The sequence below is a fragment of the Puma concolor genome, chromosome B4, assembly GCF_028749965.1.
Source record: "Puma concolor isolate L17-30 chromosome B4, mPumCon1.1.hap2, whole genome shotgun sequence".
NCBI classification, from domain to species: Eukaryota; Metazoa; Chordata; class Mammalia; order Carnivora; family Felidae; genus Puma; species Puma concolor.
This window is the reverse complement of record NC_141673.1, coordinates 112,098,628-112,112,574: the sequence shown is the minus strand read 5'-3', so window position 1 is coordinate 112,112,574 and position 13,947 is coordinate 112,098,628. Positions and strand designations below refer to the sequence as shown.

Here is a 13,947-nt window from a genome sequence, read left to right as displayed (position 1 = left end):
TGAGGGGAAGAAAACAATGGAAAATGAAAGACAGAACAGAAATAAGATGCGTAAGTAGACAAAACAGAAGCCATGAAATATAGACAGATCACCAACAGTGGTTCTACATTTGCTCATGATTCTGGGAAACAATCAACCTTGAGTTCCACAGTCAGTTAGATGAATGAGCTGGATATGGCTGACCCAGGAGCCAATGGTCTTTGCCAGTATTTCCCAAGTGACTGGATTCTGAGATGTTAGTATTCCACAGAAAACAAAAAGTGAAGGGGGATGTTCTGTGAATAAATGAGTTAGGAAATGATGAATCTCTATTCATATCTTGGTAACTCACAAGGTACATTAACATAATTAGAGTTTTGAGATATAATGGAGTAAAGAAATATGCATCAATTGGCTTAACCAAGTGTTTCTCAAAGAGATTTGCATTGTGGAACCCTTTTTCTACTGCTAAACATTGTTTGGGAAACTCCCACACTACACTGTTCAATATCAACCTTTAAAGCCTAAGGGGAGGTACCACTGGAGCAAAAATACAATAGAAAGCCAAACATTACTTCGGACACTTGGTCACCATAATGGAAGCTAAGTGAGCCTGAAGTTACACAGATCATTTAATTAAATATATTCTATTAGGAGTTTGAAGCCCAATCTTTCTGTGGTGGAAATGAACCAACGGGGGCTTTGTCCCTAGGCACACCTGAAAGACAACCCAGTAAGAGGCAGCAAGCACTGAATTCACACCTCGGCTCCAAATACCAATCACTCTGCTTCATTTCCCCAGCTAGCCCAAATGTGGCCAACGGCATCTCTGAAAGGCAAGCAACTAGGTTTAGAGCTTGGAGTCAGAAGTCAAAATAGCACATCATGGGACCAGCTAATTTTACCCTTGGCATTATCCCCAGACTCCCTGCTTCTCAGGAAGAGAGCCTACACATGCAGTCTCAAGTTGCTTGGCAGGGCAGGGCTAGTAGAGACAGAGGACAGATCTATGCTGGACTCTTCCTATGTGAACAGCATTTATTCAAGACTTCATCTCCCAAGGATGATAGCAGGTAGAAAGGAAAGGGGAGGAAGTTAGCAAAAATGAAATCAAATGTAATCTCAGACCCATGCTCAGAAGAATCTAATTTACTTTAAGTATCTAAATAGATCTTAACCTGGTAGGAGAACACATTTGAAATGACATTCATTGTCTTTTCAATTGTTCCATATTTATATCTTGAGTCATATTCAGGCTTCGTGGATGTGTATGGTCAAAAAACTATATTTTGGATTGGGACATGTCATAACTAATGACTAAAGGATGTCAGGTTTTCTATTTAAAAAAAATTTTTTTTTACATTTATTTATTTTTGAGAGAGAGGGTGAGCTAGTGCACAAGTGGGGGAGGGGCAGAGAGAGAATGAGACGCAGAATCTGAAACAGGATCCAGGCTCTGAGCTGTCAGCACAGAGCCTGATGCGGGGCTTGAACTCCCAAACTGTGACATCATGACCTGAGCAGAAGTCAGATACTTATCCAACTGAGGCGCCCCTGATTTTCTATTTTCATATGAAATCACCCAAAATAATTTTGGGAATTCAAATAGCTACAGTGGTAAATAATGTTAAAAGAGATGCTTCACTACTAATCCGCAATGAGTAAAGGCTATGATGAGAATATAAGCAGTGGTTTATTTATTTTTATCTATTCCTCCACTCAAATTCTTCCCAAAGAAGTTGCAATTTGCATTCTCCAACAAAGCACTGCCAGTGCCACTGGTCAGAACAGAAAGGACATACAAAAGGTTTGCCTTATCCAAATACCAAATACTAAACGAGCCCCACTTATGTGATTCACTAAGTCTCATGCATTCACTTGCTCTATTACAAGATCCATGAGTTTAAATAAAACATACTTATAAAAACTGTTCCTGAAATACAAAGTCAGAGTATAATAGTTTCCTTAAATTATGAAGCTAATTGATTTTTTTTAATGGACCATTCACTGGTTCCTTGACCCTAAAAGATTTTTATTCTAGGCCTCCTGCACATTGTAAATTCATTATGACCAACCTAGTTCCCAGAAGCATTGCATCATTAGAGGTACAGAGATGGAGATTAAAAGCAAAACTGAAAGTGAACTGTGCCTTAGGCAAATTAATAATACAAGTGAAACCATTATGTAAAAATCATTGTTTGGCTGTAAAAATTTGACTATGCATAATAACAAGTATCTTGGAAAATGGTGATAGAATTCTGCATTGAAACACAGTAACCATCTTAAAGTGGAAGACAAGAATATTTCAAATAAGAACAATGGTACAGGATACATGAAGCTATCCCCTATAGTTGGCATCAAAATAGAAGAGAGGTATAATGTTTCTATTGCTCAGATTGTTCTCTAACAAATCACATATTTGCCTGTGGATAAATCTGAGTACATACATTTAGTTGGTATACGCTCTCTTCCTTTAGGGACAAGAAAGACTTTTAGAATAGAAGTTTATAGTACTGAGCAGTTGAGCACCATATTATATACACTAAGGAATATTGTGTGCCTTGGCCTGACAACAGTGAGCCTATTAATAAGTTTGGGGATCCCAAAATTGAAAAGGATCAAAGAGTCCTAGAAATTAAGAAAATGGAAGGGTTTAAAACAAAATTGGAGAAGTACCAGAAGAAAGAATCTAGACTTGCATCATAAATTAAAAGTCCATACTTTTCCCCCCTTGTATATTTAATGTTCTGAAAAGCTACAAACAGAGAATCAGAGTAACTATGTTAGCCCCAAACCTCAGATATAGGAGAAAGATGACTGGAAAAATATCCAAACATTAATCTCTTATAAAGAAAACCATCATAGATTATTCTTTCTAGTTCTTTCATTCATTAAGCATGAGATTGAAAGTACCCTGACTCTAGAACTGTTAGCAAGAATCTGGAATTGAAGGTGCTGGACTCTAATCTTAGTTATGGACAATATTTAGTCTTTCAGCCTTGAGCCAGGCACCAAAAACTGCCTCGTACCCCAGATTATTCAGAGTACAACAGGCATATTATCTCTTGCTGCGGCACCTCTGAAAATGTGAAGTGATGATACAGAGGGGGCTCCTTATGAGTCTGCAAACTCTAATGACAAAAATGTGAGGTGGCTTTCTCATCCTCGGGGAATGACAACAAGAGAAATTCTAATCACTTATCAAAATGGGTTTCAATATCTGTTAAGGTAACTTTTCATTCATTTTACTGGTTTTCGGGTTCTTATGGAATGTCTCAACAAGAGATAACAGTCAAATTTAAGTGGAAAATTTCACAAAATATGATAGGAAAATAGAAAGAAAGAAACAAATGTCTCATTTGAGAGAAAAACAACATAACCCAAAAGCAACAGTCTCTTCAATTGTTGTTATAAATCAAAATATTTTAAATGAGATATCAAAATTCAAAGTTTTATTCCCAGAGAAATAGTCTTAAAAATTATTATAAAATACTATAAACTCATAAATGAATGAAACAGAATTGTAAATATTTCTTTGTGATTTTAAAAGTGATTATAAGTTCAGTCTTAATGTTTATTTAATTATGTTATTATGCTATTAATGTTATTTAATCTATCTAAACTATCTCCTAGGCAAAGATCTTAATTAAAACCATTTAAACTCACTTTAATGCCTCAAATAAACACATGATTTTTTTCTTTGAATCTTTCTTTACATTGTATTTATTCCACAGAAACACTAAAAACCATTGGAGTACAAATTCTTCATATTAGATAAAAGAAAAAAGAGTGGAAAAGAAAAAAAGCTCTATCTGACGAGGGTTAATCAAATGACTGAAGTCTACCTCTCCTGCTCCTGCTTCATTCGTATCCTCTCCTCTTCTGATGTAAGGGAGTCCTGTATTTTTATTTTACCCGTTTTCTCAATCTTGTCATCTTTTCGATGTTTGCCAAACCTGTTGATAACAAAAAATTCTAACTTGTCAATATATACAAAATGAGTTTTCATTCTTTTGTGACAAAGACATATGTACTCAATGAAATGTGAGCTTCCTCAAAACGAGGGCCAAAAGGTCACCTGCAAATCATGATTTTTGCCCAATATTAATATTTTCAATCAATTTATTGGAATTACTTTTAATCAGAACTTTCCAGAGACAACCCTTTTGAAAATGGCCTCAATACCCATTTTTCTTTTGGCAAAACACAAATAAACAACTTCATAGTTCATCCTTATTGAACAAACAATAAATGTATAGGACTGAGTGCTGAATACTTCAAATGATAGAGGCCAAAAATCTGCATTAGAATGGGTTTCTCTTAAGACTAAAGAATGGTAATCCACAATCATCTATTTAATAATCTCTCCATAAACAACTATTCTTTACTTTCATAGTTAGGTTTATTGGAAACATTCATCATAGTTTTTTTTTTTTTTTAATTTTTTTTTTCAACGTTTTTATTTATTTTTGGGACAGAGAGAGACAGAGCATGAACAGGGGAGGAGCAGAGAGAGAGGGAGACACAGAATCGGAAACAGGCTCCAGGCTCCGAGCCATCAGCCCAGAGCCCGACGCGGGGCTCGAACTCGCGGACCGCGAGATCGTGACCTGGCTGAAGTCGGACGCTTAACCGACTGCGCCACCCAGGCGCCCCCATTCATCATAGTTTAAAAACAGACAAACAAGGCCATGTTCACAAGGCTTAAAGTACAAAGGATAATTTACACTGCTATAACACTTTGAGCTTATTAAATTGAAAGCTTTAAGGCATTCTCATCAAATACTATTCTGAAATCTGATGAGAAGCAATTGGTGAATGTGGAATCTATATCTGATCAAAAACAAACATGAGGAACATACACATGATTGAAAACCAGTCCACATAAACTTTCACAGATGGCCGCTGAGCTGGGCAGCTCTGTGAAAACACAAATACCCTCTCTGGCATCCAACGTATCTCAGAAGCCTAGACTTGCTATCAATTCTTTGTCCTGTTCTGTTCCTTTTCTCTATAAAAGACCATGTTGTCTTAACACGTGCTCATACATGTACTACCTACCCTCAAATAATACTCATCTTAGTGATTTGGTCACCAGATATTTCAAAAAAGAAACCTTTTATAGATAGTTCTTCAACTAAGCAGTCATAAATATATAAAATATGTTATTTATTTCTGAAGACAAAGTAGGAATCTGGCTTATGCTGATAATCATATCAAAAAGGAGAAGAGTTAAAAAAAAGGGTAGTTGAAAACTGATATAAAAGAGAAAAAAGCACTTCAACTAATGGCTTGGTTTGTAGCATAGGTCTTTCTTTTATTAATATAAATCTAATTTCAAATACGAATTTACAGTATATGGGAATGTACATGTGTACACAGGAACATCTCATACATTAAATAGTAACACTGTTTGCAAAGGGGTTTATAAATAAGAAAGGGACATGGGGCGCCTGTGTGGCTCAGTCAGTTGAGCCTCTGACTCTTGATTTCAGCTTAGGTCATGGTCCAAGAGTCTTGGGATCAAGCCCACGTGGGGCTCTGCACTCAGCGTGGAGCCTGCTTAGGAGTCTCTCTCTTCCTCTCCCTCTGTCCCTCTCCCCCACTTGTGCTCCCTCTCTCTGAAATAAATAAAATAAATAAATAAGAAGAGCATTCTTTAAATGTTAAAAAAGAAAAAAGTTAAAATACCACCACCATTTCTTTAATAATTATGTATATTATTAGAGAGCATTCAAAAGTGCCTATAAAATTAATTTTTTTAAAAAATTAACTTCTATAAAGCAAATCTATCCGTAAATTATAATGGTATTTAGAAATTGGAAGATCATTGCAATTGCAAAGAGAAAAAAAAAAAAAATCCCTAAGAACTTGAGCCCGGAATATGACTACTTCTTGCAAGGGATAAATGTACTGTGCTTTTAAAACTAATAAATATAAAGCATTAAAAATAAAAACTAAAACTTTCTCTTTCCTTTATTTCTGTCAATATATCAATAATGCCTAAGAGTAAGGCATAATGACTGACTTTATAGAATGAATTAATAAATAAATGAAAGAGTGAACATAAAAAACTGATACATCTCAGTAGGAGCCAACATCTAAAACATAATGTTCATTCATTTGACAAAAATATATTAAGCATCTACAGGGGGTTCAGGGAAGAGGACAGAGCTGGACAAATTAATTTGAGCATCATCAGCATGTAGATGGTATTTAAAGCCCCCATGAGTTCCCATCCTGAAAATTCTGCAACACTGAGGCATCTGGAAATATAAAATGTATCAAATTCTAACATCAAGAAAAGTGCAAATTCAAATCTAAACATATGATATTTACTTATAAGAGGGATTCCTAAAGAAAAGTAAATCATTTTAACCATTTTTCAGTTCATAAATATCCCTCAAATGATGCAACATTGCCGTATTGACTTGTTTTGTTTTCCTTTTTATGTTTTTTTTTTATCTTTGAGAGAAAGAGAGAGAGAGAGAGAGAGAGAGAGAGAGAGAGAGAGAGAGAGAGAGGCAGAGAATTCCAAGCAGGCTCTGCACTGTTGGCACTTGAACATGAACCATGAGATCATGACCTGAGCCAAAATCAAGAGTCAGATGCTTAACTGACTGAGCCACCCAGGCGCCCATGTTTTGCTTTTAAAGAAGTGTTTTGGTTCACATTCTAGATTACATATATTCAAAACTGTATTTTATTTAAAAACCACTATGCCATGACACAAGATATATAGTTGATCCTTGAACAACATGGATCCATTCATACTCAGATTTTTTTCTATAAATACAGTATACTACTATATTTCCTCTCTCTTATGATTTTCTTAATAACGTTCTCTTTTCTCTAGGTCACTTTATGGTAAGAATACAGTAGATAGTACGTGTAATATACAAAATATGTGTTAGTACATTGTTTATCTTATTGGTAAGGCTTTTGGTCAATAGTAGGCTATTAGAAGTTAAGTTTTAGGGGAGTCAAAAGTTACACATGGATTTTCATCTGCACAGGGTATTGGTATCCCAACCCCCGTATTGTTCAAGAATCAAATGTATATCTCTTTGTACCAAGAGGTACACTTTAATCTTATAAGAGATCATGTACATTTTCTCTTTGAGTTAATAATATAAGGGAAAATTAAGAGTGGTTGACTTTTCTATGATTTAAAGGTTGAGATATTTTTTTGGTACCAAACCTAACATTGACTTTAATTACCTAGGTTAGATATTTATTTTTTAATGAACTTGGTGCTAGTTTGTGGAGAAAGTTTCAGTTTTATATCTCTATCAAATTTCAACTTTTCTTCTAAGTATACATGATTTAAAAAAAAAAGTGAATCCTGACTCATATTTAAGAACTGCTTTTTTCTCACTTATTTGATATTAAAATATTTCCTATGCTGCCTCTGAATCACCAGAATATATTATTTTATTACTTGTAAATTTATTAAACTGTTATAGTATACTTCCTTTTTAAAAGTATAAATTCAAGATTAATATATTAAAAAGTAAAGAAACCATAGATAAAATGTTTATAGGTTTACATTTGGACACTTCCCCTAATGCATGGTTTAGTTAATAAATTATGTGATTTCTTTAAGGCGTACTATAAAAGCACAGCATAATACTTTATAATTGGGATAAAAATGAATCCCTCAGCTGTAATTTTTTGACAGAATAAAATAAAGGCTGTAGGTGAAAAAATATATATACCAACAACTCTAGAGTGTAAAAAGAAAAAGAAAGTAGCTCCACACTCATTCATTCATTGCCAATACATTGTAGTGTTCTCTTAATTTATCAGTTTAATTCTTCCTGCAAAGAGGGGTGAAGTCACTGAAAAATTTGAGCTATACATGTATTCTCAAAGTCAGTTTCACAACTAAAATCAGTAATTAACCTATGAAAACAACTATTCCATAGCAAGCTGCTTAAAACTTGGAAGACATCAATTACATTTATTTTATTATCTTTTATAAGCCACAGATGAATTTCAAATGGGTCACTTTCCAAAGAACAGCAAAGCTGAAAAAAATATTGTACTTGGTATGTCCAGGGAGCAAACCCATTCTCAGCAAAGAATCGGTTTTAGGAACTGCCTTCTGACTAACCACCACACATGCTCAAACAGAAAGCTCTACTATCCAATGGGTGTGACCCTGGAACAGAAAGTCATCATGGACCCCAGCACCTGGGGAAAAATTTGCTAGTCATATCTTAGGGTATATTAACATAGAAGAATGACTTTAAAAAAAATAAGAGACAAAAATAAAAATATAAAGCTTGAGAGAAAAAGTTGATAGAGAAAAATGTCACAGGTCCTTGCTATATGAAGAAAGTACAAAAATGCCACCAAGCCACTAAAGACTCCTTCACAGAAAGATACAGTGGATGAGCCCTGTCTTATCAGAGTAAAATTGATTGTAACATTTCTTAAACATATGGCTTTCTTCATAAAGAATACAGCAGTGTTTTCATTCAGCTAAAGTAATCTCCAAGTAATCTGCTAAATGGGTTTTACTATGACGCGTTACAAATGAGATCATTGCTGTCTGCCAGATCGGCCACATATATTACTATAGTAAAGAATAATGGGCAAAACATGCACTTGTTGATGAACGGGAAAAGAAAAAAAAATCACAGGATTGTAACAAAATTCTCTTCTTTTCATATAGAAAGAACTGTCGTTAAAATTTTACTGTAAGAGTTTCATGCTACTAAACCATCATTTCAGTTTTTAATAAATTAACCCAATTCTGTCTGCAGTATAAATAACATTGAAATATCTTACTATATTTTATACTGCTAATAAAATTAGAGATCCTCAGAAAAAATTATGCTGAGTGATATCATGCACAGCATCCTGCTATAAATAAAATAAAAAACATAATTGGATTTGTAATGAAATGGAGTTTCCTAATATCGTATTTGAAAACATGATACAGTAGAAGTCTTAAAAATCTTCTGCCTTACTTAAAAATAGATGAACACAATAACCAGCACCAATTATCTCGTAAGCTTTGCAGAATAATTTTTGAAATAAGATTTTCTTCAAAAAAAAATCACTGAAATGTCACCTAGAAATCTGGTATTTCTCACAGCTAATTACCAAGGTCTTTCCATCTAAAGAGGGCTTTGCTATAATACTTGCCTTACTATTTACCCTAACAAGCATGTAGGTTACGTGATACTGCTTGCCTGGGAGAGTGTTGAAATGGTTCAAATACAAATTTAGTGTCAGTGACTAGAAGCCACCCATCCTCCCTGAACATCTGACTTCAAGACTAGAATGGTCAACATGGTCATCTAACTCATTTTGCCCCTCATTTCTAAATATTTGCACCATCACATGATTCAATCACTTCCTTTCTCCGGTAACTCATTATTAATATAGGAGTTGTTTCTGGAGGACACAGCCATTGTGCTATCCTGTCTTTGACCACTGTGATGATGCTGCCATTTACCCTAAAGATCCTTGAGAGATACCAGCTGTGCCATGAGTCGGATTCAAGATTCTGGGCAGCAAAATCGAATACCCTATACTGTGTTATTCCTCTATTCCAAACTCTCGGCAATGCCTCAGGAACATACCATTCACTCAAGTCAAAGCAAAATAATGAGCTGTTAACACTATTCCTCTATAGTCTTTTGTGTCATACTTTTCCTAAATGGTTTTTGATCCAAGTTTCTCTAGAAAATCTTTTCAATTGATTCTGGTTCAATCTTTTTTCACATTCTTGGTATTAGCATTGACTTCTCTCAACTCATCACTCTGGTTTATAACACAATTATGAACTTATTTCTGCCTTAAAGCCTTAAACTCTTCTAAATTTTAGGAAAAAAAATCTGGCCATATATCTTTGTAGACTGTTTTATTGCAACAATAAGATTCCATACACACTGAAGGAATATGTACACGTTTCTGCAAAATCAAAGTTGAAAGATGGTCACCCATTCAATGTCTGTATTTGACTAACAAGGAAACTGAGGTCCAAGAGGTATGCAGAGCTGCCCAAAGTCACACTGCAAACTAGGAGAAGAATTCAGGTCACCTCATAGCTAGTTTAGGAGATTTCAGTGGGCCTGTGCTTGGATACATCTAGAGAAAGTGAAATTCTCAGACCTACAAAGTTCACTTTGTGTAAATCCTAAGTGAGACATATAATTGAACACCTGTTGAATGCTCTTTTGATTACTTAATTACATTTCACTAGAATTTATTGAATTTTTATTACATACTTTATCTCATTGATTTTCACAACCAGCATGTGAGGTAGGTGTTATCATCCTCCTCTTTAGGGGAAACCTCAAGGGAATTTAATGATTTCACAGGCTATATAGCAAGTAAGTAGCAAAGCCAGACTTCAGACCTAAGACTCTTTTTACCACACCCAGCCACCTCAAAAACTTGAGGAGCCAAAGACAGTCAGTTACCCTTATGCTTTTATACTTACAGCAGCTGGTTAAAACATCTTTGTTGAAATAAGTAAGATAAATCTTGCATTTCCTGCAGCAATGAGGTCCAAAGGACATTGTTCCCAAACGGAACTTGTCTATGAAGACCAGGAATCTGGGGCAAGGTCAAGAACTGATCTCAACCATTGGAAAGGATCATAAAAACTACCCACATACCCAGGACACTGCCAATATTTCTAAATGCAGTGATACTCCATAAGCCAAAATTGTCTGTACTGACATATGCAAATACAGCCAGGCAACAGCAGAAACATGTCAAACTGTCCGAACCCAATCAGAGGGTAAAACAGCAAGAATTCGCTGCATGCATTTATCTTTTATAATAATGTGGCTCATGGTTTCTGGCCCTATTTTTTTGTGCCTCAGCCTCCATTTTATAAATAAGAAAAAAACAAGTCACTTCTAATATGTCCTTCCCATACAGGATCTTACATATTTTAGTGACATTTTAAGAAATCGCTACCATGATAGCATACTGATTTGCTCAGCAGTAGATTGTGGCAATGCTGGATGAATCAGGGAAGAGAAGGCTGATTATGAAAAACAGAAAGCTCCTATTTAGGCAAAAAACATCTTGGTAATCAACAATGATGAGAAGGGAGGCTTAGAAAGGGTACATGACAACTTGATAGTGCTTTTATAAAATGGGATGCAGTTTTAACTTGGCGGAGTTTAGCAGGGGTTCTCTTTAAAAGGAAATTCACAAACTTGACAACCATTATTTGATTGTGTACAGTTTTCATCAGTGCTAGTCTGATTAGATTTAATAAACTAAATTTGGGTTGCCTGACATCCAGAAAAAATAAGTAACTTTTTTTTTTTTTTTTAAAGAAAATATAGCTTCTACTTAACCAAGCTAGAACAGCCTTTAGACATGCAGTATACCCTTAATGGACAAGACACCCTTTTCAGGACTCCCATTAAGTGTCCTTATAAGTGCACTCTTCCCCTGGTTTAGCCTGCGTTATCTAATCAAGGATGCACTGATATGTCTAGTAACCCGACACTTCAGGAGTCCTGGAAGGATATGGAACAAGAAAATATTAAAATGACAATGAAGAAATTGAACCCAGCATATTATCAATTTTAATTTTACATGAATCATTCTAAATTCCAAATATCTTACAAATAAAACCCAACCCCCCCCCCCCCACCGACACACACACTACCATAGAATCTAAATGGAAAGACTTAAGGAAAAAAAAAAACAACAAGCAAACACAGTAATCCTTCAAAACACAAGATAAATACATAAATGACTCTGAAATAATATTTATAACCTATACTTAGAGCCATTCAAGTAAAATGACAGAAGATGAGTGGAAGTATATCTTAATTATAACGTTAAAGCTTTTTAGGCATCAGCTAGTTCATGGACTGCATGACATATTTTCTGTAGCAAATAAATTCCCTTTGTAAAGAGGGGTCAAATAGTAATTACTGTTCCTTCCATACAAAATTTTTATAAGGCTTGATACACCTTATTTTTTTCAACATATACCCACATAGGTAATCACACCACACAAATCCCATAACACCAAACATGGAGATGCAAATAATATGCAAAGTGTATTTTTTGTTTCCCCCTTAACTACAACTTTATAATAAATTATACATATATAATTATATATATATATATATATATATATATATATATATATATATATATATATATACCTCACATCTAAAATAAACATACACATACCTAAACATAGTAACAACAACACATGATTCTGATTTTTCTAAATGCTTAATTTGGCATTGAAATCAGCCATGTCCACTTATAATGATTTTGAGAGGGCCTTTCACACAACTACTTCTCTAGATCCTTTCTTTACTACTATACTCCTAATTCTTGCACTGTTCATTTTAATGCATTATTGTTTCATAATACAATACTCCAAATTGCAAATTACATTTGGCTCAAGAAGTGATTATGAAAAATACTATCACTGCTGCCTTTGCTCGAATAACTCTGATAATAATGAGAGATTGATTGAGCTCTAAGCAGCCCAAGTGATGAGAAGGGTCAATTTGAACATTTCTATTAAGCTTCTTTTGTTAAACTCAACACTTTGCCAGGTCAGAGGCAAATAATCATACCCTACATCTGGTTACCATGGTTTTCCTTTTCCTAAAGCGTCAGAACAATTTAGCAAGTGGTACTACCCCAAAGGCAGTCCCCATAAGAAATGCTAATAAGACCTAAGTCAAAAAACACATCTATTCAAAAGGATACTTGAAAAAAGAAAAAGCACAGGGTAGAAAGATATTTTACTATCCACCTTTTTTTCTATTAGGACAAAGAATCAGTTGCATTTAGTAACAAAGATAATCATAATAATTTCTGTTGTCATCTGCCTATCTGATACTCAAATTGCATCCAGGTTGCAAACACTTATGTGGCAATGCAAACACATGCACAATTTAAGAATATCTCTTTTGAGTTGGAAATATTCACCCTCAATTAAATATGCATTGCAATTCAAATTCAAAGTTCTAACTACTGATAGGAGATATTTAGCTACAGGTACAGCTGAAACACTCTCAAATATGTTCTATGCTTCTACATTTACAGAGCAGATGAAAGTGACACAAACAGAAAATATGGTCATTGAAGTTTGGGGGAGGGGAGGGGAACAGACCTTTGGTATAGCTCCTGGAAACTTTGAAAGATTAAAACTTCCCCAAAGATCTCATTATCTGTAAAGTTAAGGTGTCAGTCAGCACTTTTTTCTGTTGATGATAGGGAACAATTTCTGTTGATTCAATATCTTAGAGAATGCTCTCTACAGAGTAAATTAAGAGGCGCAGACGTTCATTTTTTATCTTTTGCATATTCAGATTTAATATTAGGGAGCCGACACCTTTTATAAGGCCCAATAGAAACTCTGCAGGGTGCGAGCTGGAGGCCACGCCTAATTCTTGGAGCAGAAAAGAGCCAGCGGATTCCCACAGGCCTCCAAGCCAAAACCCACTCTATCTGAGTCACACCATCCTCTTAAGGAACATAGGACTAAAGGTCACATATTTGGGTAAACTCAGTGTTCCTGCAGCACACCTGGGTCCTGATGAGTATAGCACATACAGAAGATGACCGTGTGACACCACAAAATGGCAACAGCTCTTCTCAGGAAAGGTTCTTTACTCTTCCGTGCTGTGACTCACTCCCCCAGGATGCACAGCACTGCCTATTATTTATGACTCAACGGTAGTTCAGAGCGCAGCTGGTAACTAGGATCTAAAATCTTGGGACAGTTTCGGGGACAGAGTGACAAGGGCTTAGAACAAGGAGACATGCTTAGCGTCTCATCTCCAATCAGCCCAGCCTCCATGGGAAGGGGAACATGAAATTTGACAAATGGCAAACCACCACATTTTTCCTTATTTGACTAAATAGTTCAACAAGCGTTTAAATATAGAACTTGTTGATCTGTGCACTGGCCTGGAATTCCTCTCATCCCAGCTTATTTCCATCTCCTAAGAG

At 35.2% G+C, this 13,947-nt stretch overlaps 1 protein-coding gene across 16 annotated transcripts in view; it reads right to left on the bottom strand.

Moving 5' to 3' along the window:
- PARD3 (par-3 family cell polarity regulator) overlaps positions 1-13,947 on the bottom strand; it is a 680,086-nt gene that overhangs the window by 166,350 nt on the left and 499,789 nt on the right. For 13 of the 16 annotated variants that reach the window (XM_086714604.1, XM_086714589.1, XM_086714592.1 and 10 more), the window contains one exon: positions 3,825-3,935. The exons of the other annotated variants lie outside the window; for them this stretch is intronic. In XM_086714604.1, the coding sequence (XP_086570730.1) occupies positions 3,825-3,935 (111 nt within the window). The remainder of the gene's footprint in view (positions 1-3,824; positions 3,936-13,947) is intronic. 16 annotated transcript variants of the gene reach the window in all.